Here is a 13,344-nt window from a genome sequence, read left to right on the forward strand (position 1 = left end):
ACACAGGCCTTGTAGAGGTACGGATTCTTGTGTATAAAGAAGCGCGGAATAAGACTGCGCAATCAGGGCATCCTGCGATTTGTGTTCATAATTTTTTCTTCTTTAATATTTCGTTCACTGGCTCACATCTGACAGCCCAGTGGTGCCGGAGTAACCAGCTTATCCACTTAGCCTTCGGACAAGGGTGATATAGAGCGCCAATCTATCACGCAGTCCGTGCCGGCAGTCAGAACCCGACGCTTCGATCGTGAATTGTTCGTTAGGGAACACGAAGGTATTCATATTTCTCTCTCTCTCTCTCTCTCTCTCTCTCTCTCTCTCTCTCTCTCTCTCACACACACACACACACACACACACACACACACACACACACACACACACACACACACACGCACACGCACACGCACACACACACACAGAGACAGACAGAGAATAATAATCTCAGCTTTGCAGCGTTATGCAAGCATCAAGACGCTCTCGGCTGCGAACACAGCCCCACGACTTTCGCAATGTCGGCATATACACGGTGTCCCACGTAACTTGAGCCAAACATTAGAGATATGCAAATTCCACTTAGCTGGACCGAACCAAGGTAATCTTGTTTTCCGTAGCGCCATGCACGGCATGTGTAAATTGAAGCTAAACTTAGCCTCTCGCTCGGAGTTCAGAGATGGATGGGTCGGCAGAACGTCTGTCAATCCAAGCGGATGTATACGGTCGCGTTTGAGAGAGCTCACTCAGGCGCGGTATGTGCACAACAAGTTCGTGAGTCGGGCTAGTTGTTGAAAGTTCGTGTTGAACTTCAACGCTTCAAGATCTGTTCAACACAGTATGCACGATCCGGCAAACTCAATCCTGTGCTCATCAGGAGTTACATATAAGGCTCACAGCGTGCAATATGATTCCGGCATTTGACGGTTGCTCGGCTATGCGCGGCGCCGTCGCGTTCGGCACGTGTAGTCCAGAAATGGGGACAGACGCGGCTAGCAAGACAGAGCTGATTCACACCCGGCGCCTCACACTGATTCACACCTCCCACATTCACACCCAGCACCTCACTACGAATTAGGAGAGCGCACAATTGCAAAATCAGACCCCGGGACTCCGACCAGCTGTATCACAAGTCAAGCATGTAAGCTTTGTAATGCGTGAATAAATGCCCCTTGTGTAATTGGTTACGTCATTCCTGCACCCTAGCAGCCCGCACACCCTCAGCAGGACGCACAAGACAGTGGATTCAGTGGATGGCAGTGGATTCTTCACTTATTTCACCGTACACTGCCCTTCTGCATGACTCGTTAGTTATTTCGATGCAAAAGGACACGGCGCTTCCCATTTGCGTTCTCTATATATGGGCCTCGTCCGCGGCGTTTCAGTCATTGTCCGGTGCTAAATATGCATATTGTTTCGGGACGAAGGGTAGCATAAAAAAAAAAAAATCGGCAGCATGTTAGAATCCCGTAACACGTGAAGGCGAAAGCCTGCTGCACACGTGGTAGTGCATTAAGTTATATGATCCTAGGGCAGGCACGTACCCAGGATTTTTTTTCGGGGGGGGGCCCACCACCTCCATCATCATCATCATCATCATCATTGTCGTCGTCGTCGTCATCGTCATCATCATCATCATCAGCCTGTTTTGTGTCCACTGCAGGACGAAGGCCTCTCCCTGCGATCTCCAATTACTCCTGTCCTGCGCCAACCGATTCCAACTAGCGCCCGCGAATTTCCTAATTTCATCGTTCCACCTAGTGTTTTGTCGTCCTCGATTGCGTTTCCCTTCTCTTGGTATACCCATTCTGTAACCCTAATGGTCCAACGGTTATCTAACCGGCGCTTTACATGACCTGCCCAGATACAGTTTTTTCCTCTTTATGTCAATTAGAAGATCGTCTATACCCGTTCGCTCTCTGATCCAAACCACTCTCTCTCTCTCTCTTAACGTTATGCCTAGCAATCTTCGTTCGATCGCTCTTTGCGCGGTCCTTAACTTGCTCTCAAGTCTCTGCCCCATATGTCAGCACTGGCAAAATGCACTGATTGCACACCTTACTTTTCAATAATAATGGAAAGCTTCCAATCAGGAGCTGGCAATGTCTGCCGTATGCGATCCAACCTATTTTTATTCTTCTGTGAATTTCCTTCCTATGATCAGGGTTCCCTGTGATTAATTGACCTATAGGTAAACATACTCCTTCACAGTCTCTAGTGGCCGACTGGCGATCCTGATCTCTTGTTCCTTTGCCCGGCTATTTATCATTATCTTCGTCTTCTGCATATTAATATTCAACCCCACTCTTACACTCTCTCTGTTAAGGTCTCCAATCATTTGTTGTAACTCGTCTGCATTGTTGTTGAATAGAACAATATCATCGGCAAACCGAAGGTTGCTGAGATATTTGCCGTCGATCTTTACTCCTAAGCCTTCCCAGTTTAATAGCTTGAATTCTTCTAAGCGCGCAATGAATAACTTTGGAGAAATTGTGTCTCCCTGTCTGACCCCTTTCTCTATAGGTATCTCCCTGCTTTTCTTTTGTAGAACTAAGGTAGCTGTAGAACCTCTGTAGATATTCTTTCGCGAAGGTCGAGTCAGTAAGACGAGAAACTATTTACAGATTATATTTACAAAAACGTTGCAGCGCTGACCGGTTAGATTCACAGCGCGAGCCCAGTTCGTTCTTCCTCCTCTTTTCTGGAGTTATGGCGCCTACGCGCCTCGTTCAAGCAAACAAATACCACACGCATGTAGCAATATTTTCCAAGCTTTTTACGTAAGCGTTCTGTACTCCTTGATTACGTAGTGCGTCTACGATTGCTGGTATCTCTACTGAATCAAATGCCTTTTCGTAATCTATATAAGCCATATAGCGAGGCTTATTGTACTCTGCAGATTTCGCGATAACCTGATTGATGACATGGATGTGATCCAGTGTAAAGTATCTCTTCCTGAAGCCAGCCTGTTCCTTTGGTTGACAAAATCCAATGTTGCCCTTATTCTATTGGAGATTATTTTGGTTAAAATTTTATATAATACTGGGAGTAAGCTAATGGTCCCATAATTGTTCAATTCTTTAACGTCTCCGTTTTTTTGTGGATTAGTATAATATCTGCATTCTTCCAGTTTTCTGGGACCCTTGCAGTCGATAGACACTTCGTATAAAGAGCCGCCAGTTTTCCAAGCATTATGTCTCCTCCACCTTTGATTAAATCGACTGTTATTCCACTTTTTCCTCCCGCTCTTCATCGTTTCATGTCTTGCAGGGCCCTTCTGACCTCATCGCTAGTTATAGGAGAGTTTCTGTATCCTGTTCATTACTGTTTCTAAGTGAGCTATCGTGACTCCTCTGGGTGCTGTATACAGGTCAGCTTAGAATTTTTCCGCTGCTTTTACTATATCTTCGAGATTGCTGATGATATTATCCTTCTTATCTTTTAGTGCATACAACATTGTTTGTCCTATGCCAGGTTTCTTTTTTACTGATTTCAGGCTGCGTTCATTTTTTACGGCTTCTTCAGTCTTTCTCATGTTATAGTTTCGAATATCAGTTATTTGTTTCGCCTTGTTGATCAGTTTTGACAGCTCCGCGAATTGCGTAACGCTGTGCGGCCGCCAGTCCCATACAACCGCGTAGAGCGCAGGACTCAGCGATTCTAGACGTACTGCGCTCACCGCGAAAGGTTAGAAAAACACCCACATAAGCACAGCAGAGAAGTGGCTACGTGAGGCGGTTCCAAACAAGTAATTGTTCTCCACTTCCGGCAGCGTTTTCTCTACTTCATTTTTAAATAAAAAGATGTTGATCCATAAATATTCTCATAAACAACGGTTAACTTATTTATTATTCGCTTTTGCTTGCAGTTTGGTTGTTACCTTGGCTCTCTCCCTTAGTAGATCGCTTAATTTCTCAACTCCTTGCGATTTTTGTTTCCAGTTGCCAATTTTGCACGAAAATTGCTATACAATTAGGGAAAAACAGACGAGGTAACGGGTGACACTCATCTTACTTACGGGTTTAAGGGTTATTGCAGGGTTTCATGATGGACGCTCTTTCACATTATTTTATTTCACACCTTATCTAACCCATATCAAGTCTATATGGTTCCGGGCATCTGCCAGCGTCGCAGCGAGCCGTAACTCAAGGAAATAATAAAGCAAAGGGATAAGTTAAACGCAATTGGCGTTTTCTCCGGCCGCAACTCGTTCCATGAGAGTACAGACCAGCTGAGTAACAGCCGCATCCCTCTTCTGGTCCCAGGACCAGCCTAAACAAAGAAGGTTGAACTTCCATTGAGCGGCCGTGGTTGAAATAACAAAAGCAACAGCTATGCGCGTGACGGTTGAATAGATGGTGACAACTGAACGCATCTCGAGTTAATCGCGTGGGTGCGGAATCTATGAGAAAACTGTCCTTCACATTACAAGAGATGCCGATAACTACCGCCATCTAAAAGGAGTGAAAAAGGCAGGATAAGGCTAACCGATGAACAGCTGCCAAGTCTCAACATTGATCTGGCGGCGCTTTAGGAATGTGTGAGGAGTGGTGGCGTGGGCGGGGAGGGGTGGGGGGGGGGTATGCCACTTGATTTCGGGGGGGGGGGGGGGGGCCCGGGCCCCCCCGCCCCCCCCCCCCCCTGGGTACGTGCCTGTCCTAGGGGTCAGACTTCTTGCAAGACATAACGAGCCGCGTGTGAAGTAAGCTTCTCGTGCTGTCGGTCGACCTACTCAACGACACACGCGGACATCTAATGCACTACCTTAAGGTTCTTTCGTTCTTTGTTTCTCTCTCTCTCTCTCTCTCTCTCTTTGTGTGTGTCTTTCTTCCGTTTCTTCATTCATATTCAGCCATTGCAGCTTTGCTTGCTTATGAGGGCATGAGCCATTCCCGATGATGATATTTTTTGTCTCACTGTACTATACGCCGCGTTTTTCGGCTATGAGCCATTGCAAAGAGCCACTTAAGGAAGCTTTAGCTTGAGTGCTCCTATCTAAGTACATGTAAAAGGAGAATTCGTTTTTCTCGGCAGCCACTGCACCAAATTTGGCGAGATCTGTTGCATTTAAAAGAAAGAACTAAAAATATAGTGTCTGTTGTTTCGAATTTTCGATTTAGGGCTTAAAGTTTTTGTTAAGAATTGGCAAAAACCGAAAATTTTCAGAAAACGAAACTATCAAGTTTACAACTCTGTAACCCAACAATAAAAAATGATACCACGATTCTATGTATTGCATCTAACAGCACATCTAAAGCGGACAAATGTGATATATTACACATCAATCTAGAAAAAAATTAGGAATATGGAAATACAGCTTTTGCACAACCTTTGTACAGAACGTAACAAGTTCACGTAAGATATAAGATGTCATATCAAATTTGTCCGCATTCAATAACCTAATGGATGCCGTTTATAGAACCACGATATCTGATCTTGATGCAGAGCTATTAATTTATAAACTTCGTGCGTGTACTTTTTTTTTTGAACTCGTGAATTTTTAAAATGCTTTTAACAAAATTCAGGCCCTAAATCGAAATTCCACTCCTAACAGTCACTAGAATTTAACTATCTCCCTCAAATGCAACACTTTTCATTAAAATCGGTTCAGGAGTTATCTCAGAAAAGCGTTTTTGCGTTTTACATGTACTCGAATAGTCCGCATCGGAGTTGGGCCCGAGCTAAAGCTTCCTCTTTCTACGTTTTCTAAATGTTTTTATAACATTTGCTTGCGCGCTACCATTCTCAAAATTCGCAGGAATAATTTAGTCGTGAGCGTAAGACCTGGTATGAACAACTTGAGTGACTGACTAGTGTATCAGTATAACCCACATAAACGGCATGCAGGCATGGACAAGCGTACATGTGCCTAAATATACGCGGAGCCGCACGGCGGCAATTCGCTTCAGGAGGGTGTACGCAATTGCTATCGCAGTAAAAGGGGCAGACCGCGCCTGGCGGGCTCACTTATTGCCTTCTGCCTCCATTCGTCGGCTTTATCGCGAGCCGGAAATGTAGCTGGCGTTGTGTTAGCGCTTGCACGACGCACTGCTAAACTGAGCTATCGGCGCGGACACCACGTGCCGTTCGGCGGCGCGCTGAAGCTCAACCACACAGCGAGCGCCCCGTGCCGTTCTGTGACGTTGCCCGGCGTCCCAGATAAGTGGCCGCCGCCCCATGCGGGTACCGTTGCCGCTACGCCGGCCACACGCAGTTACTGATGACGCCGCCACACAAACTCCGCGACGCGTCAACGCGAAGTGTCGCGCGCGCTTGCGAGCTCGGCGGAAGGCCGGCAGGCCCAAGGGCGTCCTCGCTCAAGTTCGCCAGCTCTTGACAACCGCCCACGACGCGAACAAGAAAGCGGCGGCGAAGGAAGGAACGCGCGAAGCGACAGGCAACAAGAGAGCAGAGCCAAACAAGCGCAACGCTGGGAGCCTCTCTCTGCACGAACCAGGATCGCCGTAATGCGCCCCCAGCCGGCACCTCCGCTCTGTTACGCAACGGCTCCCGCTGCAAGTCGCCGAAGAGCGCGCGCGCGCTCAAATGGACCGTCACGTCAACCGCCAGCCACCCCCGCGTCTCCCTCGGTTCGGACGCCGTTGGCAGCTGCGGCGTCATCATCATTATCGAGATCGCGAAACAGCCGCCAGCGCGCTTTCTCGCCCATTCACAGAGCGCCCGCCACGTTGTCTCCAGGGGCGACTGCTTTCTTCCGAGTCGCGATCGGCAAAAGGCAGCCCTGGCTGCATAGAGTGGCACAAAGTAACGACCAGCAGGGCGTGCCGTGCGTGCTGTCGAGCGAAACGTGAAGGCACGTGCTTCGGGCATAGGTGCGGTTAACAAAGCGCGAGTGTAGGGCCAAGGAGAGTGTGGCTGCCACTTGAGTGCATGAGCGCGATCGGACGCGCGAACGTCGTGCGTTGTATACGCCGGAGAGTGATTTCAGGTCGCGCTGCTGCAGGAGGCAGGTTGACACGCTGACGTTTCTCGTCTCCTGCCGCAATTTTCAACGCAACAGTTGTCTCTGTTACTCTTACTGCGGCACGAACTGACTCGTGGGCTAATGAGTTCACGGTGAAAGAAACCCTATAGATAGAAAAGGGGACGATAAAGCTTTTGACGCAGTGCGGTATCTGCATGTACAGTCGTTATCAATGTGAAAGGGAACACGTTATTTCTTTTTTCATACTACCGTAGGAGCGAAACACACACCTCCTTCATAAAAGTGTTCAATGAGACTAAAAGGTCAACTCAAAAACTTGTGTCTCAAGTTCCTAGATTTGAACCCATGCATCACAAGTTACCATCGTCAAAAAAAAAAAAAAGGTTCGTCTATCATCCCGCCTTAGCGCCGTTTCTTTTTCCTCTTGTTGCTGCGCTGGTTACGTTTATTTTATTTCTACTACATATTTTTACACAAGGTCCGTGTTCACCAGTAGGTAATACCTTTGAGCGCAAATAGCGGTAAACTTCGGCAATTCGGAGCGATATCATATTGCGCTGCAATGGGGCGTGAAAGCATCCTACTGCCAGGTGAAGAAAAAGATTCCATTACTATACGGTGCAAATGCATGCTACAAACCTGCACGCCCAATCTAGAGCGTACCGCTAATAGTATACGCAGAGCTTACAAGCCGACGCATAGGTTGCAGATGCAGATCTACCGTTAGTGAGGCGGTCTATTTATTTATCACTTACACGGCAATGCAGGAGCACGTCATTGCCCGGCTGAATCAGGAGCGGGCACAACGCATCCAAAAAGCGTAATGCGTAAATAGCGATCATCAGATACTGCGGGTGGTCGCCATTTCTGTTCAACTTAGACTACAGACGGCCGTGTATACTTATGGATTAAAAAATCTATGGGAACTTTGCTGAGCTAAAGTGCGATAGGCGAAAGACTACCTATGACTGGCTCTGTTGCTTTTGTCTGAACTGTTCTGCGAACGGACGCCGCCGTGGCCGCGAGCATGGGATGCTATCACAGCCATATGGCTGCAACGTTTGACGCCGATGTGCGCGCACCCCCACGCGCATGTCCGCGCTCTCCCATGCGCCCAGTCGCACAGCGCTACTGGCATGGCGCCTCCTCTCCTTGTTCCCCTCACCGGCGCACACCGCTTTCCTGCGTCCACCACGGACTGCGCCGTGACACTCATGAGCCAATAAAGGCGTACGCCTTAAAATCAAATTTTAATCTGTGAGGCAGTGAAGGACCTACCAGGTCGTCTTTGTCACCAACGCGCATAAGCTCTGCTTTTTCTTCTCTTCCAAAGCGTTTTCATTGTCTCTCTCACCTAGTGTACGGTAGCGGAACCGGATGAGTCCTTGCTAACGTCCCCGCTTTTCATTTCTCCTTATTTTTCTATCTCTCTCTACCTCTGCTATAGTGCCCAATCGTACCAGCAGGCGTCACCCTGTAGAACAGCGACAAACACAACAATCACCAAGGGCCTCAAAAGTTAGCACGGCGAGCATGTCAGAGAGCGCTCAGATCCCCCCCCCCCCCTCCCCCCGAATCTACAGAATCAGACAATGCGCAGTCATTACTTTACAGCTTTACGAAAAGCTCCCATTTGGCCAGGAAAACTACTGCTGCTTGATAGCTCCCTTCGGCGGCAGGCTTATTTAGTCGCGCGTCAAAACACAGCTACGGTCAGAACACTCGCTTCTTCCATTTCGTCTCTTTGTCGTTCTGGAATTCACCCTCGTGGTTTCGGGGACGGCGCAGCAGGACGCGACACGCCCCCAACAGCCTTTGTGCCGTAGGGACCACCGAAAGTGTTTAAACACGCCCCCTGTGCCACCGCTGACCTTGGCTTCTATATACGCGTGCTTCCGTTGTCGGAGTGGAAACACGAAAGCCGCCGACTGGGGGCCCCAGCGCGTCATTAGCGGCTCCATGCTGCGTGCAGGACGAGCCCCGCCCCCCTCGACGTCCACTGCGTGGGCAGCAACGCACGATGGTTCTGGCGTTCAGCGAGCCGAAACACGTCCGGTATGGATGGATGGATGTCATGAGCGTCCCCTTTGGAATGGGGCGGTGGGTTGCGCCACCAAGCTCTTGCTCTAGCGGGGTGGCGCCGCCTAGCGGCGAAGCGAAAGTGCGCGCTGTGTAAACAAGTCGAACAGTCAAATAATGACACCAGTGAGATGTGAGAGCACAAAGTAGGGGCAGAAAGAATTAAAACTTGGGGCCACATGACAGCTGTTGACGATAGAGAGCTTTAGGTCAGGGAACGCAAGAGGGCTTTTTCCGCTCGCCGCGTTTGTAAAACTACATGCTCTTTTTTTTTTTTGCTTTCATCCTCTGCTTCCGATGATTGCCGTCTATGGTTCTCAGGCTGTCACTGGTAGCGACATCTTATGACACTTCGTCCAACAACAACGCGTTGAAAACGTTCTTGGGTCACGTAGGTGTTCCTGTCGAAAGATTTTCTATCTTTCTTCTAGTTCTGCAAAACTACTTATTTATAAATCGTTAGTTCGCACTAAACTTGAATATGCTGCATCTGTCTGGGACCCCATTAAAGAGACGCTCATCTATCAACTTGAATCTGTCCAGAACCGAGCGGCTCGCTTCATTCTTTCTAACTATCGCCGTAACTCCATCGTCACTAGTATTTTTTTTTTATTTTTTATTTAGGAATACTGTAGCCCTCACTTGAGGGCCATTACAGGAGAGGAAAAGAATAAAAAAATTACATTTCAACATTGACAATACAACATTATACATCATTGTCAAACACAAATTACAGGCAGGATGAACAAATATACACAGAATAACAGTAAGCATGTTCAAGTCTCAATGATCCCGTTGATTGTAATACAAGTCTAATAGACTACAAAATTCGTTAACATTTTGTGCTGTAACAGTGCAATCCGGAAGGCCATTCCATATAGTAATAGACGAAGGAAAGAACGAGTGTTCGAAACCATCAAGGCGTGTTTTATAAGGTTGTACACTAGCACTGTGGTTTAAACGCGCACTGTGTTTTAAAGGGGGGCGAATGTATGTTTCTTTGTTTATTCTTATTTGATTTCTGGTTATCTGGAAAAATAATTTCATTCGTTGTTTTTCTCGTCGTGTTTCTAGCAGTTCCAAGTCACAGCATTTCAACATGTGTGTTACAGAATCGGCTCTCCGATAACGCGAACAAATAAAACGTACCGCGGTTCTCTGAATTTTTTCGAGTTTATCTCGCAAGTAGAGTTGGTGAGGGCTCCAAACTGGGGAGGCGTACTCCAAAACCGGGCGAACAAATGTTTTGTACGCAATGAGCTTCAAATGTGTTGGTGCATGCTGCAACTTTTTTCTCAAGAAGAACAGTTTCCTGTAAGCCCTAGAGCAGACCTCCTCCACTTGGAGGCGCCAGCACAAGTCATGATTAATGATCACCCCTAAGTACCTGAAGCTACGTACATTCAACAAAGAGTTATCACCGATTTTATAGTCAAAGGAAGGCACAGTTTTCTTTCTTGTTATATGAGCAAACGTCGATTTCGAATAATTTATTTCCATTCCCCATTTTATGCACCAGTCATGTAAACCTTGGAGACACCGATTAATTTTCCTTTGGTCGGTTGTATCTGCCACAGTTGTATAAAGCAAACAATCGTCGGCGAAAAGTTTCATTTTAACAGGTGATTCCAGAACACTTGAAATATCATTGATGTAAATCAAGAACAATAGCGGCCCCAATAAAGGCAAGCTTATCATTATCATTATCATTATCAATAAAGGCAAGCTTATCATTACCATTTCTATCACAACGTGGGAAAATATTCCATCTTTGCCTGTTCCATAAGGTATATAATGACAACCCCATTCTTAAGAATAAATTGATAACCCTCCCTTGTTACGTTTCAGCTCGCATCGACCATCGTCATAAGGTTGGTGTTCCTCCATACCACACCAACCATTTTTTCAATTCATTCATCCCCAGCACGTTAGCAAGTTGGAATCAATTTCCCCAATATGTCGTTGAAATATTTGATAACACTAAATTCAAAGCTGCTTTAACTAACCTGCTCTTGTCATAAACACAAGAAAGTGTAGCATTGTTATCCTTTTTATTCTTGCTTAGCCCATTTCTTTCTCCTCTTTGAAAGCAACTAACTTTGTTTTGTAGGCTTATATTACTATTTACGGCGTCATTCCTTTTGTTCTCTTTCTTTGTTGATGAGGTCTCTTTATGCTTTGTATGCTAAGCGGCGTTTCTTTTTCTCCTTGTACTGTGCGCTATTTATTGTTAATTTCCTCTACTCTATTGATGTAACCCTTTCTTTTTCTTTTTAGTTTTACACAAGTCTCTTGCTGTTCTTTTTTTTTTTTCACTTTATCGAATATACCCACTCCCCTCTGTAATGCACTCGGGCCCTGACGGTAAATAAATAAATAAATAAATAAATAAATAAATAAAAGGAAAATAACCACATATGGGCGATTACGTTGCTGCCGTTGGTTTACACCGAAAGCTAAGCAAAATATGGTTGGTTATTGCAATAACAGGTCTGCGTCCTCTCTCGTTAAACTCTCCACGTCAAAGCGGCGCCACCAACCCGGCTGCTGACGTTTAGGTCTACGGTAAACCCGTATTTCAGTGAACAGTAATGCATACACGGACAAGCTACCACTAGAGAGTTTTCGCTTGTCCTTAAACGTGTTAGCGTTTGCGGAATACCGGGTTACCGCAGAGGTGTACGGCAGCAAAAAAAAACACCGGTCGCAACATCTTGTGACGCAGAGTTTAGGCCGGTAGGACGAGAAGTTAGCGCCGCAGTGACTTACCACATCCTATCTGACTGCAGGTGTAAATGGTCGGTAGCGACCTCATCGTTAACGCGCAGTCTTTTTATGATTTCCCTTCGACGAGAAAACTCACGCAGCACAAATTTTTTGAGCGTGTTTTAGTTAGACAGAACGGCACAAGATGTCGCCACCACCTTTGCCGCTGCCGTGCACGACTCCGGTAAACCCCGTAATCCGTAGACGGTCAAGATGCTTGCGGACAAGCTAAATCTTTCTATTCTCTCAAGAGCAAGGAATGCGGATGCACTCCACTCACTATAGCTGCTACTACTGCTGCTACCAGGTGCACCCGGGAAAACGTCACACGAGAAATGTCAGAGGCGTTCGACGCAAGCAAAAACGACACAGCGCTTGTTTGCACGTTTTGCCGTTGCCTGTACATAACCCTTTCGCTTTGAAAGAAGCGGCGGGTTCGATTATCGTATCTGACAGACTGCGTTTCTACGAAGAAAGAAAAAAAAAACAACGAGAAACGCCAGCATGCTGTCGTTTGTGTGTGTGTAGGAAAACTTCAGTTAACAAAAACCGATCCAGATATCTTTGTGACGCCGAGGCGCTGTAGGGCGTAGACAAAACACATAAAGCAAACAATAAAGTAATGTTGTCAACTGTCTTGACCGCTGATTCAGCTCGTCACATACGAAGAAGAATGATTCAAACCTGTATAGGAAACGCCCACGCGAAGCGAAGCGTCGGAAGCGTTGAAATACCTCATCGTCGTGGAACACCAAGGTCACGGCGCTTGTCTCTGTACGACGTGTCAAGTAGACGGCGCGACGCAATGAAAATGTGGAATTACAATCCGAATGATGATCGAGCCAGACTCCACGCATTTATGCCGAAATCTCACGCTCACACATACACGAACTATTCGCGGCCGCATGTTGTAGCCTGTGACACGTGTGGCTCCTACCCACGATGGGGGATTGGCCAAGAATTGGGTGGAGTATTCCAAATATGGAGCATAAATTTCCTAATATGATATGGGAATAGCATCTTGCAGCAATCCGAATAACCTTTTATTCTTCGACGTCCTCCCCAGTTGGCACTGCCCGTTATGAAACATGAAAAATTAAAATAACAGTTACGAAACCAAGCCTACCTCCTCCCACCCCCCTCAAAAAAAAAGAAAAAAGCCATTTGAAAAGCAATTTTAATAAGCAATGGGATGTTCAAGAAAATTGTGATGCAAGCGCATGGCCGGAAAGAGAAGGACGAAGTGGATAGAATAAAGATTCGGCGCGTTCACGATCCGATTTGCGGTATAGCTTCCACATACAGTAACACAACAATTAACTTACATATACTGCGTGTGCGGGCGCGCATGCATGACCTCGTGCTTGTGGCCTTGACGATTAAATGTGTTCTTTATTATTATTACTTTTTATAACCAGCCGGGGTAGCCCAGTGGCTATGGAGCTGCGCTGCTGACCTCGAGGGGTGCGATCTCTACCGCGGCGGCCACATTTCGATGAGCGCGAAATTCAAGAACACGCGCGGTAACTTACAGACGTAGATGCACGTTAAAGAATTCCGGG

At 46.7% G+C, this 13,344-nt stretch overlaps 1 protein-coding gene across 10 annotated transcripts in view; it reads right to left on the bottom strand.

Annotated features, from left to right (window-relative positions):
* LOC135912852 (nuclear receptor coactivator 3-like) overlaps nt 1-13,344 on the bottom strand; it is a 676,617-nt gene that overhangs the window by 149,440 nt on the left and 513,833 nt on the right. The window contains exon 1 of one of the 10 annotated variants that reach the window (XM_070536040.1): nt 12,467-12,675. The exons of the other annotated variants lie outside the window; for them this stretch is intronic. Coding sequence (XP_070392141.1) covers nt 12,467-12,639 — 173 coding nt within the window. The 5' untranslated portion in view covers nt 12,640-12,675. Of the gene's footprint in view, nt 1-12,466; nt 12,676-13,344 lie in introns of those variants that run through there. 10 annotated transcript variants of the gene reach the window in all.

Source organism: Dermacentor albipictus, chromosome 3, assembly GCF_038994185.2.
Source record: "Dermacentor albipictus isolate Rhodes 1998 colony chromosome 3, USDA_Dalb.pri_finalv2, whole genome shotgun sequence".
Taxonomy (NCBI): domain Eukaryota; kingdom Metazoa; phylum Arthropoda; class Arachnida; order Ixodida; family Ixodidae; genus Dermacentor; species Dermacentor albipictus.